Source organism: Rhinichthys klamathensis, unplaced genomic scaffold (assembly GCF_029890125.1).
Source record: "Rhinichthys klamathensis goyatoka isolate OS25496 unplaced genomic scaffold, OSU_Roscu_1.1 h1tg000350l_1, whole genome shotgun sequence".
Lineage (NCBI taxonomy): Eukaryota > Metazoa > Chordata > Actinopteri > Cypriniformes > Leuciscidae > Rhinichthys > Rhinichthys klamathensis.
The window spans coordinates 1,320,762-1,340,911 of record NW_026606862.1 but is presented as its reverse complement, the minus strand read 5'-3'; the positions used below and the strand labels follow the sequence as shown (position 1 = coordinate 1,340,911).

Here is a 20,150-nt window from a genome sequence, read left to right as displayed (position 1 = left end):
AGTCGGGGCCAGTTCTCCTCTGGCGTTTATGAAGTAGAGGCCGAATTTACAGTAACTGTAAGATTAAACATTTTTATATGAATGCCTGGCTAAATAGATGCGTCTTTAGGCCAGGTTTAAACTGGGAGAACGAGTCTGAGCAACGAACAATATCAGGAAGGCTATTCCAGAGCTTCGGAGCTAAATGTGAAAATGCTCTCCCTCCTTTGGTGGATCTGGATATCCTAGGAATGACCAGAAGCCTCGAATTTAGTGATCTTAAAGAGCGCGATGGATTATAGGGCGATAGAAGATCCGTTAAATAGACAGGAGCTAAACCATTTAGAGCTTTATAAGTCAAAAGCAAGACCTTGTAATTAATACGGAACTTTATAGGTAACCAATGAAGTGATGATAGAATCGGTGTTATATGATCATATTTTCTTGATCTAGTAAGAACTCTAGCGGCTGCATTTTGCACTAACTGTAGCTTGTTTATTGAAGATACAGGACAACCGGCTAATAAAGCATTACAGTAATCTAGTCTCAAGGTCATGAATGCATGAACTAACTTTTCTGCATCAGAGACTGATAGCATATTACGTAGCTTAGCAATGTTTCTAAGGTGGAAAAAGGCTGTTTTTGTAACATATGAAATATGCTTTTCAAAAGACAGGTTGCAGTCTAATGTAACACCCAGGTCTTTTACTGTAGCGGATAAAGTAACAGGGCATCCTAATATGTTAAAGTCGTGCTGTGGAAGGTTTTGTGGATGGTTTTTAGAACCGATAAGTATTACCTCTGTCTTGTCTGGATTTAATAAAAGAAAATTACGCGTCATCCAATCTTTTATATCTTTAACACATTCTGTCAATTTGGATAATTTAGCGTATTCATCTGGCCGTGATGAAATATATATTTGAGTGTCATCAGCATAACAATGGAAACTAATTCCATGTTTCCTTAGAATATTACCAAGTGGCAGCATATATACTGAGAATAATAAAGGGCCTAACACAGATCCCTGCGGCACTCCATAGCTTGCCGAAGTTATGATCGATTTTTCTCCATTTAAAAAATAAGGTGGATACAGTAGATACAAATATATACCAATAGACACTGATTGTTTTCATTTGGTTCTTGCCTCTTTTAAAAAAAAGTAAATATAAACGTGTAATTTGAAAACCTGCAACCTTGTTTAGTAGACGAATGTGCTCAGGTTATTTACACTGATGTTTATGTTCATCTCCTGAAGCATGAGGATGCGTCTCTTCACATGTTTCACTGCATGAGAAAGAAGAATGGACTGGGCAAAGAGATGGAACAATATGGACTGAATCTAGATGAAGACATTCCCTTCATTGAGGAATTAATTAAGGGATGCAAAACAGATAAACAGGTCAAATGTGTTTAATGTGGATGTGCAGCCAGTTTTAATCATGATACAGTGTTTAAGTTGATCATGGTATTTTCCTTGCAGTGGTCAATGAAGGGCAGAACTGAAGACAAGTCTTTCCTGTATGAGATTGTTGCAAACAAACTGAATGGCATTGATGTAGATAAATGGGACTATTTTGCACGGTAAGTAGTATTTTAGTAGTAGTAGTGTTTCTTTTTTATTATTCAATGTGGCAGTCATTGACAGTCCCTTTAGTCAAAATGTTGTTTCATTTGGCACAGTTATTGGGAAGTATCCTGTGACCAATTTTGGGTTCTGCCTCTGAAATAAAAATAAGTATAAACAAAATAAACAATAAATATGGCCCATGTATTGCTCTGTCGCCTGTTGCATTAGTGTAATTCCTCTTATTCAACAGAGACTGTCATTATCTTGGAATCCCAAACGGATTTGACCATCAACGTCTGCTGAAATCTGCTCGTGTCTGTAAGGTGGATGGGAGGAATCACATCTGCTTCAGGGACAAGGTGAACCACATGTTATTACACCCGTCACTGGTTTTAGTTCTGGTGATGTAGTGAACACTCTACATATACTCTTCACCAAGGTGAATAATGCTACCCCTGCGTAAACTTGGCAACACATTAGTGGCGTTTTTATAGATATACATACTGTATATGTTAATGAACTCATGAAACATGCCAGTAGAAAAAAGGCTGATCCGTTCACAGCAGTTTATTCAATTCAAAAATCACAGAGAAACAATAATCATAAATAAAAAAACACAGACCATCCATTCCGGCAGACAATGCAAAAGACACAAAATAATGACCACAATAAGTATAGAGATATTCTAACAAGTTTTGGCAAATCTGAACTAAATTAACTGGACAATTTATACACCAATGAGGCAAAGTAGGAAAACGTATTTTGGACTCATTTTAAAGGGGTCATTTGATGGTTTTAAAAATAACATTATTTTGTGTATTTGGTTTAATGCAATGTGTTTTCGCGGTTTTAGGTTAAAAAAAGTCATTATTTTACACACACTGTTATTATTGTTTCTTCTCAATGCCCCGCCTTTCTGAAATGCGTCGATTTTTTACAAAGCTCATCGTTTTGAAAAGCCCGGTGTGCTCTGATTGGCCGACACTCCAGTGCATTGTGATTGGCCCGAATACCTTAAGCTTGTACTCTCCCAGACTCTGGAACAGTCGAAAATTTGATCTGTACTGTTCTGGAGCAGTGTTGTAAATAAAGCTTAAACTGTTTTACGTAATGGATCTTTTTTTTTTTGTAAAACAACACTTTGCCTCTTTTTGTATACATTTGCTGTATTGCTATTGTTTTTTATATGTTTATGAATGCAACATTCTGTGGTTAGCATTCTATGAGATTCTTTGGCTCAGTTCAGACTGTTGTCTGTTACTCTGTGTTTCTCTCTCAGGTAGCAGATAATATTTATGGCATGTTTCATACTCGGTACACACTTCATCGTCAGGCCCTTCAGCACAAGATCGGCTACATCATTGACGTCAAGTGGGTTTTGTATGAAAGACACTCAGGTTTTATTTACTGAGTTCATTTGTCTGCATGCATCATGATCTTTCTGTTACTGACAGATGTATGCATGTTTCTCTTTGTACATTAGGATTAAGGATGCTCTCGTTCTAGCTGATGACAAGCTCATGCCGGGTCGCAAAATCTCAGATGCCATATATGACATGCCAGAGTACACCAAACTCACAGGTCAGCTAAAACATGGGTAGAAATCAAGAGAAATGTTTCTCTTAAATAGAAGCATTTCACCAAGAAAATACCTTGCAAATAAACATGCAAATCTGGGTAATATATCCAAATATGAAGAGAGCCTTTTAGTGTTGATGGTTTGCTTCTGTTCTAAGAAAAACTCTTCACTTTCCAGCAGGAGTAACAGAGCAGATCCAGCAGACTATGAACTACATATCAAATGAACATTGAAATAGTTAATTTCACAAAATCAAATCAAGACGCTGTAACACACAAACTTACAAGACTTGCTTAACCAGTTAATACTTACTTAAGACAAGAGTAATGGTGTAAACGGTGTAGGGTGTTAAAGCAGTTTGATATCAATGTACTGGAAGGACAGATGAATGGAGGATTTAACCAGTCTGAACTGTACTCATTGACAGCACGGATCAGCTTGATTCACATGACCTGACTGAATTAATACACTCCCAGAGAAAAAATTGTACAAAAGTTGTGGTATCCTTTTAAAGGTACTAATCTTAGGCTCTTTGTATGCTAAAAAACTAAAAATTCTATGGACCATTTCCATCTCCAATGTCTTTCAACAGATCACATCTTTGATCAGATCCTGCACCAGTCAGACTCAAAGCCTGATCTGACTGAAGCCAGAGGTATTCTAAATGATATCCTCAAGAGACGTCTGCCAAAGTTTGTTGGAGAGGCCCGACTCAAAGAAGAAGATTTAAAGGTAGCTTACTGTCTGTTAAACTGTCCAATATAACAGATTTACTTTGTGTAAAAGTTAACACATACAAAATGAGCCGAAATATTATGACCACCTGGCACGCGTGCTGCCAAAACAGTGGCGATCCGCCGAGGCCTGGACTCTACGAGACCTCTGAAGGTGTCCTCTGGTTTCTGGCACTAAGACGTTAGCAGCAGATCCTTCAATCCTGTAGTTTGTGAAGTGGAGCCACTGTGGATTGAATTTGTTGGTCCAGCACATCCCACAGATGCTCGACTGGATTGAGATCTGGAGTATTTGGAGGCTAGGACACTTGAACACCTTGAACTCTTCATCATGTTCTGTCCTCACTAGACGTGTCACTTCTCTATCCAGCTAGACAGACGAGACGTTGGTTCATGACTTTTTAATCTTCCAATAGTTTTCATGAATCTTTTCTCACTTAACTTTAACATTGTAAAACTGTAAACAGAGATAGAACATACAGAAATTAGAATTGTACATATTCAAAGTGCATATCTGACTGAAAAGTATTTACTGCCCAAATAAAGCATTCAAATAAAACACGAAATCAACATATTAAGCCATAAACATTACATTGTCATGTGCTTTTGTTAATTATATTCCTTGTTTTAAGTAATGGCTTGTAATCACGGAATCCAAATTAGCCTAACAATCATAACAAAAGATCGCTAGTATACGGCACTAACTATGCTCACGGATTGCACAGTCACTTTACGTTTCGTTTTAAGCAACATTTGCCTCTCTAGCCTCTAGATTAATGAATTTACTGACAAACATCTTAAACCTACTCAACATTATATTTATATTACAAATAATAGCGACTTACAGCCTTATGCGGGCCACGACTTCACCGAACGAGCCGCTCTTCAGCCATGACACATTACAAAGAACTCAACTCAACGCAAATCATACGGAAGCTATCATACATAATCCTCGCCACAAGAGGGTGCTTAAAGGTCGACATATAACCAAATCAACCTGTCTTTATAATTAAACTAAACCATTACAATCATGTTCCTCAAAGCTTCCTGAACAATGTGTGCAGTGTTGCAGGGTGCATTACCCTGCTGAAAGAGGCATGGGTCCATGTCAAAGTAATTCAGATCTTTAATCCCGCCCATTTCTCCTAGCATCTAACACGATAGGTGTGTTGGACATCGGCTGAATGTAACCGATCGGCAAGAGTTGCGTGTGCAGGCGAGGAGGAGCTGAAAACTGAGACGTGAAGTCGAACACTTTCTGCTTCCCGTAGTGACGCTCTATTCTATATCTATTAAAAAATAGAAAAATTAAATATGTGTACTGCGTTAGACTAAACTGGGAAGGGTCACATCTCTTCCATATTGTTGCCCTATTGTTAGTTTAATTGCTTCTATTGTTCTCCTCATTTGTAAGTCGCCTTGGATAAAAGCGTCTGCTAAACGATTGAATGTAAATGTTTTAACACTGTGATATGTGCTGAGTCTGGACTATAGTTTAGATGTATCTGAAACTAACACCCATTATAATTAACTAGCTATTTTTCTAAATCTTTTAGGAAAAAGTGAAGGCCAGATTGAAAGAACAGCCTGATAAAGTCTCCAGGAGTAAAGTCTATCAGGTATTTATTCTCACTCATTCATTTTCTCAAACATTTATAGTTCAGAATTATCGTAATTATTGCTATTTATTGTTATTATAAAAATAAATGGCCTTTGTACTAATTTGCATGTCAGAGATGTTCTTACAACCCCAAATCAAGAAAAGTTGGGACATTTTGTAAAATGCAATAAAATCAAGAATCTGTAATTTGTTCATTCTTTTGAACCTTTATTTAACAGACTAGTGAACAAAGAAAACATTTCTAATATTTTCACTGACGACTTAACAATATTTTTTAAATATAAACAAATTTAGATTTTTATGACTGCAACATACTCCAAAAAAGTTGTGACAAAGCCATGTTTACCGTGACAGTGAATGAATGAATGAATGAGGCATTTATATAGCGCTTTCATATGTACTACTGTACACCCAAAGCGCTTTACAATCATATCAGGGGTTCTCTCCTCAACCAGCACTTCGACAGTGGTCGAAATAAAAATTGATTTTCACTGGATGAGCAGCTACACAGTCACCGGCAGTTAAATAAAGCAACATGCATAACATTCTCAATATTTCTTGGTCTTCTCCTGGACTGAAGCACAGGCTCTACTCTTCAGCACAATGGTGACCCACAAAACTCAATTTTACAGTAAACTAAGTAACTGTTTTTTAACTTACAGTTTATTACTGTCAAAATACATTTCGTGGGTGTTTTATCTTATACCGTTAACCCTTTCAATCCCACAGGAAAATCCTGTAGTGTCCACACTATAAAGAGTAAAAGTGACATTGATGCAGTGTTGCAGTGAGATAATTAAGTGAATATGTAAGTGATTGTTTAGCATTAATGATGAACACCTGCTGTTAACAAGCAGAATCACTGAAGGAAAGAAGAACAACAAGCCCAGTCAACCCGTGAGATCATGTGATGATCACAGTGACATCACACCATTCTCATACGATGATACTATGATGTAACCGGATGATGTATCGGATGTAACCGATCGGTGAGAGTTGCGTGTGCAGCCGGGATCGAGGAGCTGAAAACGGATGTGAAGTCGAATACTTTCTGCTTCCCGTAGCGACGCTCGCACTGCGTTTGCATACGTTACCACAGCTGAAGTGACACAAATGCAATATTTGTCAAATACTAAGACTTTTCAGAAACATTTTCATTCAATACTTTGTACTGATTAAAACAGCGTCTGTTTGTACAAGAAAAAAGTTCAACATAAGCCTACAGCTACTATCAATGAAGTGGAGTCTGTTTTTTTAAAATAATTTTTATTTAGATAAACATGACACAATATAACATCGCGACAACATGAAAAGAGCGTTTACTGTTATAAAAACAGATTTGTAAGCATTAGTGGAACTACAGGTGTGAGAATAAACATGAAATACACATGGTTTTTGTCATGCGGTGGATTCGGCCAATCGTGGAACAGCTGTGTCGTCATCAGCGCTCCTGGATTCGGCCAATCATGGAACAGCTGTGTCGTCATCAGAGCTCGTGGATTCAGCCAATCGTGGAACAGCTGTGTCGGCATCAGAGCTCGTGGATTCGGCTAATCATGGAACAGCTGTGTCGGCATCAGAGCTCGTGGATTCGGCCAATCGTGGAACAGCTGTGTCGTCATCAGAGCTCGTGGATTCAGCCAATCGTGGAACAGCTGTGTCGGCATCAGAGCTCGTGGATTCGGCTAATCATGGAACAGCTGTGTCGTCATCAGAGCTCGTGGATTCGGCCAATCGTGGAACAGCTGTGTCGTCATCAGAGCTCGTGGATTCAGCCAATCGTGGAACAGCTGTGTCGTCATCAGCGCTCCTGGATTCGGCCAATCATGAAACAGCTGTGTCGTCATCAGAGCTTGTGGATTCAGCCAATCGTGGAACAGCTGTGTCGTCATCAGCGCTCATGGATTCGGCCAATCGTGGAACAGCTGTGTCGTCATCAGAGCTCGTGGATTCGGCCAATCGTGGAACAGCTGTGTCGTCATCAGAGCTCGTGGATTCAGCCAATCGTGGAACAGCTGTGTCGTCATCAGCGCTCCTGGATTCGGCCAATCATGAAACAGCTGTGTCGTCATCAGAGCTTGTGGATTCAGCCAATCGTGGAACAGCTGTGTCGGCATCAGCGCTCATGGATTCGGCCAATCGTGGAACAGCTGTGTCGTCATCAGAGCTCGTGGATTCAGCCAATCGTGGAACAGCTGTGTCGGCATCAGAGCTTGTGGATTCGGCTAATCATGGAACAGCTGTGTCGGCATCAGAGCTCGTGGATTCGGCTAATCATGGAACAGCTGTGTCGTCATCAGCGCTCATGGATTCGGCCAATCGTGGAACAGCTGTGTCGTCATCAGAGCTCGTGGATTCAGCCAATCGTGGAACAGCTGTGTCGGCATCAGAGCTTGTGGATTCGGCTAATCATGGAACAGCTGTGTCGGCATCAGAGCTCGTGGATTCGGCTAATCATGGAACAGCTGTGTCGTCATCAGCGCTCATGGATTCGGCCAATCGTGGAACAGCTGTGTCGTCATCAGAGCTCGTGGATTCGGCCAATCGTGGAACAGCTGTGTCGTCATCAGAGCTCGTGGATTCAGCCAATCGTGGAACAGCTGTGTCGTCATCAGCGCTCCTGGATTCGGCCAATCATGAAACAGCTGTGTCGTCATCAGAGCTTGTGGATTCAGCCAATCGTGGAACAGCTGTGTCGGCATCAGAGCTCGTGGATTCGGCCAATCGTGGAACAGCTGTGTCGGCATCAGAGCTCCTGGATTCGGCCAATCGTGGAACAGCTGTGTCGTCATCAGAGCTTGTGGATTCAGCCAATCGTGGAACAGCTGTGTCGGCATCAGAGCTCGTGGATTCGGCCAATCGTGGAACAGCTGTGTCGTCATCAGAGCTCGTGGATTCGGCCAATCGTGGAACAGCTGTGTCGTCATCAGAGCTCGTGGATTCGGCTAATCATGGAACAGCTGTGTCGTCATCAGAGCTCGTGGATTCGGCCAATCGTGGAACAGCTGTGTCGTCATCAGAGCTCGTGGATTCGGCTAATCATGGAACAGATGTGTCGTCATCAGAGCTCGTGGATTCAGCCAATCATAGAACAGCTGTGCCGTCATCAGAGCTCGTGGATTCGGCTAATCATGGAACAGATGTGCCGTCATCAGAGCTCGTGGATTCGGCTAATCATGGAACAGCTGTGTCGTCATCAGAGCTCGTGGATTCAGCCAATCATGGAACAGCTGTGCCGTCATCAGAGCTCGTGGATTCAGCCAATCATGGAACAGCTGTGCCGTCATCAGAGCTCGTGGATTCGGCCAATCGTGGAACAGCTGTGTCGTCATCAGCGCTCCTGGATTCGGCCAATCATGAAACAGCTGTGTCGTCATCAGAGCTCGTGGATTCAGCCAATCGTGGAACAGCTGTGCCGTCATCAGAGCTCGTGGATTCGGCTAATCATGGAACAGCTGTGTCGTCATCAGAGCTCGTGGATTCGGCTAATCATGGAACAGCTGTGTCGTCATCAGAGCTCGTGGATTCAGCCAATCGTGGAACAGCTGTGTCGTCATCAGAGCTCGTGGATTCAGCCAATCATGGAACAGCTGTGTCGTCATCAGCGCTCCTGGATTCGGCCAATCATGAAACAGCTGTGTCGTCATCAGAGCTCGTGGATTCAGCCAATCATGGAACAGCTGTGCCGTCATCAGAGCTCGTGGATTCGGCCAATCGTGGAACAGCTGTGTCGTCATCAGCGCTCCTGGATTCGGCCAATCATGAAACAGCTGTGTCGTCATCAGAGCTCGTGGATTCAGCCAATCATGGAACAGCTGTGTCGTCATCAGAGCTCGTGGATTCGGCTAATCATGGAACAGATGTGTCGTCATCAGAGCTCGTGGATTCGGCCAATCGTGGAACAGCTGTGTCGTCATCAGAGCTCGTGGATTCAGCCAATCATGGAACAGCTGTGTCGTCATCAGAGCTCGTGGATTCGGCTAATCATGGAACAGATGTGTCGTCATCAGAGCTCGTGGATTCAGCCAATCATGGAACAGCTGTGCCGTCATCAGAGCTCGTGGATTCGGCCAATCGTGGAACAGCTGTGTCGTCATCAGCGCTCCTGGATTCGGCCAATCATGAAACAGCTGTGTCGTCATCAGAGCTCGTGGATTCAGCCAATCATGGAACAGCTGTGCCGTCATCAGAGCTCGTGGATTCGGCCAATCGTGGAACAGCTGTGTCGGCATCAGAGCTCGTGGATTCAGCCAATCGTGGAACAGCTGTGTCGTCATCAGCGCTCCTGGATTCGGCCAATCATGGAACAGCTGTGTCGTCATCAGAGCTCGTGGATTCAGCCAATCGTGGAACAGCTGTGTCGGCATCAGAGCTCGTGGATTCGGCCAATCGTGGAACAGCTGTGTCTTCATCAGAGCTCGTGGATTCGGCTAATCATGGAACAGCTGTGTCGGCATCAGAGCTCGTGGATTCGGCCAATCGTGGAACAGCTGTGTCATCATCAGAGCTCGTGGATTCGGCTAATCATGGAACAGCTGTGTCGGCATCAGAGCTCGTGGATTCGGCCAATCGTGGAACAGCTGTGTCGTCATCAGAGCTCGTGGATTCGGCTAATCATGGAACAGCTGTGTCTTCATCAGAGGTCGTGGATTCGGCCAATCGTGGAACAGCTGTGTCGTCATCAGAGCTCGTGGATTCGGCCAATCGTGGAACAGCTGTGTCGTCACCAGAGCCCGGGATTCGGCTAATCATGGAACAGCTGTGTCGGCATCAGAGCTCGTGGATTCAGCCAATCGTGGAACAGCTGTGTCGTCATCAGAGCTCGTGGATTCGGCCAATCGTGGAACAGCTGTGTCGTCATCAGAGCTCGTGGATTCGGCTAATCATGGAACAGCTGTGTCGGCATCACAGCTCGTGGATTCGGCTAATCATGGAACAGCTGTGTCGTCATCAGAGCTCGTGGATTCGGCTAATCATGGAACAGCTGTGTCGGCATCAGAGCTCGTGGATTCGGCCAATCGTGGAACAGCTGTGTCGTCATCAGCGCTCCTGGATTCGGCCAATCATGGAACAGCTGTGTCGTCATCAGAGCTCGTGGATTCGGCCAATCGTGGAACAGCTGTGTCGTCATCAGAGCTCGTGGATTCGGCCAATCATGGAACAGCTGTGTCGTCATCAGAGCTCGTGGATTCGGCCAATCATGGAACAGCTGTGTCGTCATCAGAGCTCGTGGATTCGGCTAATCATGGAACAGCTGTGTCGTCATCAGAGCTCGTGGATTCGGCCAATCGTGGAACAGTTGTGTCGTCTTCAGAGCTCGTGGATTCGGCCAATCGTGGAACAGCTGTGTCGTCATCAGAGCTCGTGGATTCGGCTAATCATGGAACAGCTGTGTCGTCATCAGAGCTTGTGGATTCGGCTAATCATGGAACAGCTGTGTCGGCATCAGAGCTCGTGGATTCGGCCAATCGTGGAACAGCTGTGTCGTCATCAGAGCTCGTGGATTCGGCTAATCATGGAACAGCTGTGTCGTCATCAGAGCTCGTGGATTCGGCCAATCATGGAACAGCTGTGTCGTCATCAGAGCTCGTGGATTCAGCCAATCATGGAACAGCTGTGCCGTCATCAGAGCTCGTGGATTCGGCTAATCATGGAACAGCTGTGTCGTCATCAGAGCTCGTGGATTCGGCCAATCGTGGAACAGCTGTGTCGTCATCAGAGCTCGTGGATTCGGCCAATCGTGGAACAGCTGTGTCGTCATCAGAGCTCGTGGATTCAGCCAATCGTGGAACAGCTGTGTCGTCATCAGAGCTCGTGGATTCGGCCAATCGTGGAACAGCTGTGTCGGCATCAGAGCTCGTGGATTCGGCCAATCGTGGAACAGCTGTGTCGTCATCAGAGCTCGTGGATTCAGCCAATCGTGGAACAGCTGTGTCGTCATCAGAGCTCGTGGATTCGGCTAATCATGGAACAGCTGTGTCGTCATCAGAGCTCGTGGATTCGGCCAATCATGGAACAGCTGTGTCGTCATCAGAGCTCGTGGATTCAGCCAATCATGGAACAGCTGTGCCGTCATCAGAGCTCGTGGATTCGGCTAATCGTGGAACAGTTGTGTCGTCATCAGCGCTCCTGGATTCGGCTAATCATGGAACAGCTGTGCCGTCATCAGAGCTCGTGGATTCGGCTAATCGTGGAACAGTTGTGTCGTCATCAGAGCTCGTGGATTCGGCCAATCGTGGAACAGCTGTGTCGTCATCAGAGCTCGTGGATTCAGCCAATCGTGGAACAGTTGTGTCGTCATCAGCGCTCCTGGATTCGGCTAATCATGGAACAGCTGTGTCGTCATCAGCGCTCCTGGATTCGGCTAATCATGGAACAGCTGTGTCGTCATCAGAGCTCGTGGATTCAGCCAATCATGGAACAGCTGTGCCGTCATCAGAGCTCGTGGATTCAGCCAATCGTGGAACAGCTGTGTCGTCATCAGAGCTCGTGGATTCGGCCAATCGTGGAACAGCTGTGTCGTCATCAGAGCTCGTGGATTCGGCCAATCGTGGAACAGCTGTGTCGTCATCAGAGCTCGTGGATTCGGCCAATCGTGGAACAGCTGTGTCGGCATCAGAGCTCGTGGATTCGGCCAATCGTGGAACAGCTGTGTCGTCATCAGAGCTCGTGGATTCAGCCAATCGTGGAACAGCTGTGTCGTCATCAGAGCTCGTGGATTCAGCCAATCGTGGAACAGCTGTGTCGTCATCAGAGCTCGTGGATTCAGCCAATCGTGGAACAGCTGTGTCGTCATCAGAGCTCGTGGATTCGGCTAATCGTGGAACAGCTGTGTCGTCATCAGAGCTCGTGGATTCAGCCTATCATGGAACAGATGTGTCGTCATCAGAGCTCGTGGATACAGCCAATCATGGAACAGCTGTGTCGTCATCAGAGCTCGTGGATTCGGCCAATCATGGAACAGCTGTGTCGTCATCAGAGCTCGTGGATTCGGCTAATCATGGAACAGCTGTGTCGTCATCAGAGCTTGTGGATTCAGCCAATCGTGGAACAGCTGTGTCGTCATCAGAGCTCGTGGATTCAGCCAATCGTGGAACAGCTGTGTCGTCATCAGAGCTCGTGGATTCAGCCAATCATGGAACAGCTGTGTCGTCATCAGAGCTCGTGGATTCAGCCAATCATGGAACAGCTGTGTCGTCATCAGAGCTCGTGGATTCGGCCAATCGTGGAACAGTTGTGTCGTCATCAGAGCTCGTGGATTCGGCTAATCATGGAACAGCTGTGTCGGCATCAGAGCTCGTGGATTCGGCCAATCGTGGAACATCTGTGTCGTCATCAGAGCTCGTGGATTCGGCTAATCATGGAACAGCTGTGTCGTCATCAGCGCTCCTGGATTCGGCCAATCGTGGAACAGCTGTGTCGTCATCAGCGCTCCTGGATTCGGCCAATCGTGAAACAGCTGTGTCGTCATCAGAGCTCGTGGATTCAGCCAATCATGGAACAGCTGTGTCGTCATCAGAGCTCGTGGATTCAGCCAATCGTGGAACAGCTGTGTCGTCATCAGCGCTCCTGGATTCAGCCAATCGTGGAACAGCTGTGTCGTCATCAGAGCTCGTGGATTCAGCCAATCATGGAACAGCTGTGTCGTCATCAGAGCTCGTGGATTCAGCCAATCGTGGAACAGTTGTGTCGTCATCAGAGCTCGTGGATTCGGCTAATCATGGAACAGCTGTGTCGTCATCAGAGCTCGTGGATTCGGCCAATCGTGGAACAGCTGTGTCGTCATCAGAGCTCGTGGATTCGGCCAATCGTGGAACAGTTGTGTCGTCATCAGAGCTCGTGGATTCGGCTAATCATGGAACAGTTGTGTTGTCATCAGAGCTCCTGGATTCGGCCAATCGTGAAACAGCTGTGTCGTCATCAGAGCTCGTGGATTCAGCCAATCGTGGAACAGCTGTGTCGTCATCAGAGCTCGTGGATTCAGCCAATCATGGAACAGCTGTGTCGTCATCAGAGCTCGTGGATTCGGCTAATCATGGAACAGCTGTGTCGTCATCAGAGCTCGTGGATTCAGCCAATCGTGGAACAGCTGTGTCGTCATCAGAGCTCGTGGATTCAGCCAATCGTGGAACAGCTGTGTCGTCATCAGCGCTCATGGATTCGGCCAATCGTGGAACAGCTGTGTCGTCATCAGAGCTCGTGGATTCAGCCAATCATGGAACAGCTGTGCCGTCATCAGAGCTCGTGGATTCGGCGAATCGTGGAACAGCTGTGTCGTCATCAGAGCTCGTGGATTCGGCCAATCGTGGAACAGCTGTGTCGTCATCAGAGCTCGTGGATTCGGCCAATCGTGGAACAGCTGTGTCGTCATCAGAGCTCGTGGATTCGGCCAATCGTGGAACAGCTGTGTCGTCATCAGAGCTCGTGTATTCGGCCAATCGTGGAACAGCTGTGTCGTCATCAGAGCTCGTGTATTCGGCCAATCGTGGAACAGCTGTGTCGTCATCAGAGCTCGTGGATTCGGCCAATCATGGAACAGCTGTGTCGTCATCAGAGCTCGTGGATTCGGCCAATCGTGGAACAGCTGTGTCGTCATCAGAGCTTGTGGATTCAGCCAATCGTGGAACAGCTGTGTCGTCATCAGAGCTCGTGGATTCGGCCAATCGTGGAACAGCTGTGTCGTCATCAGAGCTCGTGGATTCGGCCAATCATGGAACAGCTGTGTCGTCATCAGAGCTCGTGGATTCGGCCAATCATGGAACAGCTGTGCCGTCATCAGAGCTCGTGGATTCGGCCAATCATGGAACAGCTGTGTCGTCATCAGAGCTCGTGGATTCGGCCAATCGTGGAACAGCTGTGTCGTCATCAGCGCAAGTTCCGTCGTTACCAATAGAGTTCAATGGGATTTGCGACCATAGTTGGCTAACGATGCTTTCGGGAAACGCACCCCAGATTGACTTTTTATCTGTCATATATGTCTAAAGAAGCGCTTATTGAAAATGTACAGAGGTTTAGATATTGATGTTTTATTGTTTTGTTTGAGATCACCAACATGGTGATCAGCGTTTGCTTCAGTTGGGCTCTTGACCCTTCATTTGTTAACATTATATCTTCTCTGGCTGCTGTAACTGTGTTTGTAAGACACATTTATTTTCTATGGCATTTTAATGGAAAGTGGTTTGTTACTGTAAGAATTTGGCCATTTAAATTTTTTTACAGTAAGGTTTTACAGTGTTAGCCAATGAAAACATTGGAAATCTTTTCTTTGTACTTTAGTCAGTTAAATTAACAAATCATGGATTCTTGATTTTATTGCAATTTACAAAATGTCCCCAAAAAAATCTGATTTGGGGTTTTACTAAGCAACATCAAAGAAAGTTTTTTTTTTTTTTTTACAAGTACTTCTATATTTCTCAATTAACATTTAAAATGTTTTTCTGTTATTTATCAATATATATATATATATATATATATATATATATATATATATATATATATATGTATATAAATATATACGGTATATATGGGCTTCACTCACAAATTGTGATTTTTATCAGAGTCAGATTATAACATGCATCACATACTACTGAATATGTAAAAAAAAATGTAATATTTGACTGATTTATCGTTCCAAACCTTTAGGAAGAACTGTGGAAAGACTGGAGGGAAAAGATCAAAGGTCATCAGACTCTGAAGGATGAAGACTTTGACATCTATGTATGTTTCAACAGTAAAAAAATAAGACAATCATCTCATTTTCTACATTTTCATTTTCACAGTTTAACTTTCGATCATGTCTGAAATCTCTTCTCACTCAGGTTCTTGACATGGGATTTGGTAAAGTGGGTAATGAACCCATAGAAAATGTTCATTTTTACAGCAAGAATGAGCCAAACAAAGCCTTCAAGATGGAGAAGTACCAGGTACTAAAGCTCAAAATTTACTGAGCCATCATGATTATGTTGTGAATCTGATCTATTAATTGTCATGACTATTCATCTCTATAATATCTGTTAATTAAGGGACTATTCGGCTACCGGAGGAGTTTTGAGATCTATAGTCAAAATAGACTTGACCCTCCCTTCGGCAACGATACATTTTTCTATGACCCTCCAAAATGATTGTGAAAAAAGGCATGACCTTTCCCGATAATTTATTGATTACTTCTGTACTGGTTTGTGCTTGGCAAAGATGTTCAGATAGCCATTGTTTTTTTTACAACCATGACAAATGACTTAAAGCGTAACTCTTGCCAAAAAACAACCTAGGATCTTTTTGTGAATCTACCTGAGTCAAACTTTCGTTTAAAAACATAATTAGGATGGAAACGCCACTTTTAAGATTGACCGTATTTTCGTTTTCGGTCAAATTGCCTTTTGAATGGGAGTGCTAGGGGCACAACTATGATAGCATCAAAATCGCTATTTTTAAAACACTAAGAGGGCTCGACACAACATGAAAATTTGCTGTAAGTATCATCAGGGGCTCTACACATGAACTCGAGCATTGAGAACATTGTTCGTGTACACAGAGTTTACTAAAAAGAAAGGTTTTGAACAACTCACTGTAGCTGCTGTTGTTTCCGGCCGCCGGCATTTTGTCAGTCAAAAATAGTCGATCTCCGAATGCAACGTAACAGAGAGAAGAGTAAAGATGGAAAGCTTTTAAAGCTTAGTTCCATCAATTCACGGATAATTTGTTGTTTTGTCTTTAGTGAAAATCAATACTGACCTTGTATTTGAAAAGGATATGAAGGATATCCATATGGAGACAGTTCATTCCAGTGGCGTAAGTTTGTTTTAAAAAGTGGGTGGGACGTGTGAAAAAAAACAAAAACATTATGATGTCTAGAAATTCTATAGTAACGTTACATTGGGTTTAATTAGTCTTGTAATGAGATCTACTAATATTGTTAGTGTCAAGAATTTCCAAGTCAATAAATGCATAGATCTAAAATTTCCATTTGAATTCTTCAGTGGTCTAGGTAGATCTTTTGCCAAGCGTGTCAGAGGTTCAGGGTTCTAATCCGCAATTGTATATATATTTTTTCTCATCAAATCCGAATATGTTCATCAGTGGTTACAGTCTACATCAAGCAGGGACACGTTTGTGTGCATTTTGTGATCTCACCGGAACGAAGAGTGAGTCTCCGCAACGGCGATAGATTGAAGAGCGCATCCGAGTGAAGACTGCGTGCGAGCCACAAGAGAACTCTGTATCCATGACACTGATCACAGCGGCAACGAGCTCAGCTTGAGTTCAAAAACAACACATTTTAGCGCTGGATCGTCTCTTATTTTATAGCGAACTAAATTAATGCTCTGCTAGTTAACTGGAGATGTTTTATTTATTTGTATTAGGTACATCCGTGCCTCATAATGTTTCAAAAAGTGGTGGATGACAATATCAATCCTGAGAAGAAGTGGTGCTGACATGTCCCACCTGACCCATCTGCTAGCGATGGGGGCCGAGACTGAGAGAGCTACATGGAAAAATATGCACCAAACAAGCCACTTTGAAATTTAGCTGTTTTCATGAATACAAAAGTTGGGTGACCCTCGCCCTAGACTAAAAAAAATTGGATGACCCTCCCCTCAACAAAGAATAAAAAGACATGACCCTCCCCTATTTTCCTCCGGTGGCCCTTTCCATAAATACCGAACGGTCACTAAGTTGCTACTAGTTATACAGAAAACATTTGATGAAATGAAGGGATTTGAGCTCAGGCTTTCGGATTGCTCCAAATTCATCCCTGGGTAATTGAAAGATGTTCCTTGTTGGAGACAACATGATGTGTTTGGTTTATCTCACCCCTGCAGGTGTCCAGTCTCAAGCCAAAGATGTTTCATGAATGGCTTGTGAGGGTGTACTACAAAAACACTGATTATCAGAACATCCAGCAGAAAGCAGAGGAGTTCTTTCATGAGTGGTGCAAGAACAATGAGTTCATTGATTCAGGTAACTCAGCATTTATATGCATTTGTAGTCATGTGCTGTGTGTTGTCTTTGTGTCTACAATTTTTATTTTCTGCCTTTTTATTTAATTTCATATTTAGCAGATGTTTTTATCCACAGTGACTCATGCTGTGTCTTAACCAGGCATAATGTCATAAGCAATAAATCATAGAATCAATCCATAGAAGTTAAAGGTTTTTGTCCTAACTAGCCGAAACTGTCAAGAGCATCAAGTATCAACCAGATGTCACTGTGGCCTCATTAGAACCATCTTTGCTTTCCTTAAGACTTCAATCACATAATGCTACAACATTATGCTTATTTTTTTACTTGTGCCATTTTGGCCTATTTTCACATTATTCTCTATACATGATGATTGCTCATGGCACTAAACACCATCATAGAGCTCAAGAACTGAATTGGAAACCCATGTAGAATGATTAATTAATTATATCTACGTTGCACATTCTGCGGTTTTATATGGTAAGCATCAAGATTCCCGTCTGAAACTTGCAACTGGGACCGAATATCTGCACGGCATGACTGAAGCCCAGTTTGCTTAACTCAATGTTTATTGATGTCTTCTTGTTTTAACGTGAACCACTCCTATTGTGACGTCGATGATAAAATGTGTGACCCATTTAAATTCTATCAAGAAAGATGTTAAAGGTGCTCTGAACAAAGTTAATAATCATTAATTAGAAGACTTTTTAAAGTACTCAAACTACTACTACAATTCATCACGTTTCACTGTGGTAAACTTGTTGTACAATTCATAATAATTTGTTTTGGAAATGGATTTTTCACTGTTAAATTTGTATTCTGTGGCATGCTTTAGTCCTATTTTTTAAAATGTGTATGCTCAGGGCCGCATTAAGAGCTCACTGGGCCCCGGGGCTATGAGTTACTGCAGGGCCCCCCACCACTACAGGTCACCAACTACATGAGCTAAATGTTCTATCATTATACGAGTCATTTTATCCATCTATGATATACTTCACAGTTAAGTTATATTACTTTTAAAACGATTTTTTATCATATCAAAATTTAATGCCACTAACATTTCATAATTCTTGTGACTAATTTCAATATCACAAAAAATAATAGTAACTTAAGAAAAGAATCTCAAGCTTACCGATGACAAGAGTCACAAATAACAATAGAACAAAGGCACATAATAAATCGACCTTGAAAAACTTAAAGCACTGAATAATATTATATTGTATAAAGTAATCAAATATACAATACATAGTTTTCACTATAAATTCAACATTCATTCTTATTAATTTTTACAAAAGTGATTCATTCAAGGGCAGTAAATTACTTTCTTTCTGATGTTTGATTAACATTATGGACACAAATGGCGACAGCAGCTTTATTAGCAGCTACTGTCACTTTAAGACCTCAGAGTCGGAACTCAAGTGCGCTGTGCAAAACCATCTCAAGTTCACCATCATTTAAAATAATTTGTATCCAAAGTCAAACCACAATGATTAAAAACGCGTTTAATTTATAAACTTACATCATGATGTCTCAGCAAAATTTACATATTTCTACCGGATATATTATCGCCAGCCCTTTAGGCGAATATAGAGTTTGATCAAACACAAAAAGCAATATCAAACATCCATCAAGTTAATAATCAAACTTACCGAAAATTTGTGGGGTCGACGATGACGCTGTGTTTTAAAAAATAGTCTAGACTTTAGAGTGAAGGGTGGAGGCGATTTATTGGTTGATGCGTAGCTATATTCTAATAAGGCGCAGGCACTCCAGGCAGCCATCTATAGGCCTATGTACAGCAGCAGGTCGATCGTTCACAAGTTAAATATAGAATAAATGTATCATGTTAAATTAAAACGTGACGTTTCATTTCACCATGCCCTGTCCTGCTGACCACGGGGGTTTGATTGACAGGCGACATGGCCAATCATAACGCCGAATACGCAATTTTGTCCGACAACAAAACTGTCAGTAGATTAACGTCGGTGGACTTGAACTTGAAAACGGTATTGTTTAAATTATTTAAATTACAATATTTGAAAGTTGAGACTTTGTTTCATATCAACAGTAACTCTGAACTCTCTCTCGTAGTCAATTGTGTAACGTTAGTCTTTGCCCCGCGATGTATTTTTCACTGCGTGAGTGAGAACATGATGTGCGTGACTCGTGAGAGCCGCCTGGCTTGTCACACAGTAACTAAAAAAGGCGGGTCTTTGCGAACGGTCACTATAATATTAATGATAATGATTCCATGATAATGCATGGAATATTCGGCAAAGCGCTACTAAATAACAGGGCTAATTTGTGGGGGGCGTTGCGTGGTAAGGCTTTGGCAATCAGATGGCTAGTAGTATCTGCTCCACAGCCAATCAAGGGCCCCCTCCTTGTTCGGGCCCCGGGGCTTTAGCCCCGCCTAGCCCTATTGTTAATGCGGCCGTGTGTATGCTGCTATTTTTAAATAACACCTGCTAGGGTTATATATCTTGTGTTCAAGTCACAAAACAACCATGAGATTAGTGTTTATGATTTTATTTATGATAAGTGAAAGTATGGTAACTTATACTCTGAATTTGTCTTCTGCATTTAACCTATCTAAGTTAGTGCGCACACACATTGGGAGTAGTGAGTAGTGAACACACACACACACACACACACACACACACACACACACACACTGCAAACTGTAGAAAACACACACACCCGGAGCAGTCG

At 43.1% G+C, this 20,150-nt stretch overlaps 1 protein-coding gene across 1 annotated transcript in view; it reads left to right on the top strand.

Moving 5' to 3' along the window:
* LOC130068975 (deoxynucleoside triphosphate triphosphohydrolase SAMHD1-like) overlaps window positions 1–17,593 on the top strand; it is a 42,643-nt gene extending 25,050 nt beyond the window's left edge. The window contains exons 7-17 of the mRNA XM_056232633.1: window positions 1,235–1,378; window positions 1,460–1,560; window positions 1,797–1,905; window positions 2,826–2,917; window positions 3,030–3,127; window positions 3,718–3,857; window positions 5,416–5,478; window positions 15,123–15,197; window positions 15,299–15,403; window positions 17,300–17,438; window positions 17,580–17,593. Of these exons, the coding sequence (XP_056088608.1) occupies window positions 1,235–1,378; window positions 1,460–1,560; window positions 1,797–1,905; window positions 2,826–2,917; window positions 3,030–3,127; window positions 3,718–3,857; window positions 5,416–5,478; window positions 15,123–15,197; window positions 15,299–15,403; window positions 17,300–17,438; window positions 17,580–17,593 (1,080 nt within the window). The remainder of the gene's footprint in view (window positions 1–1,234; window positions 1,379–1,459; window positions 1,561–1,796; window positions 1,906–2,825; window positions 2,918–3,029; window positions 3,128–3,717; window positions 3,858–5,415; window positions 5,479–15,122; window positions 15,198–15,298; window positions 15,404–17,299; window positions 17,439–17,579) is intronic.
* The last annotated feature ends 2,557 nt before the right edge of the window (window positions 17,594–20,150 follow it).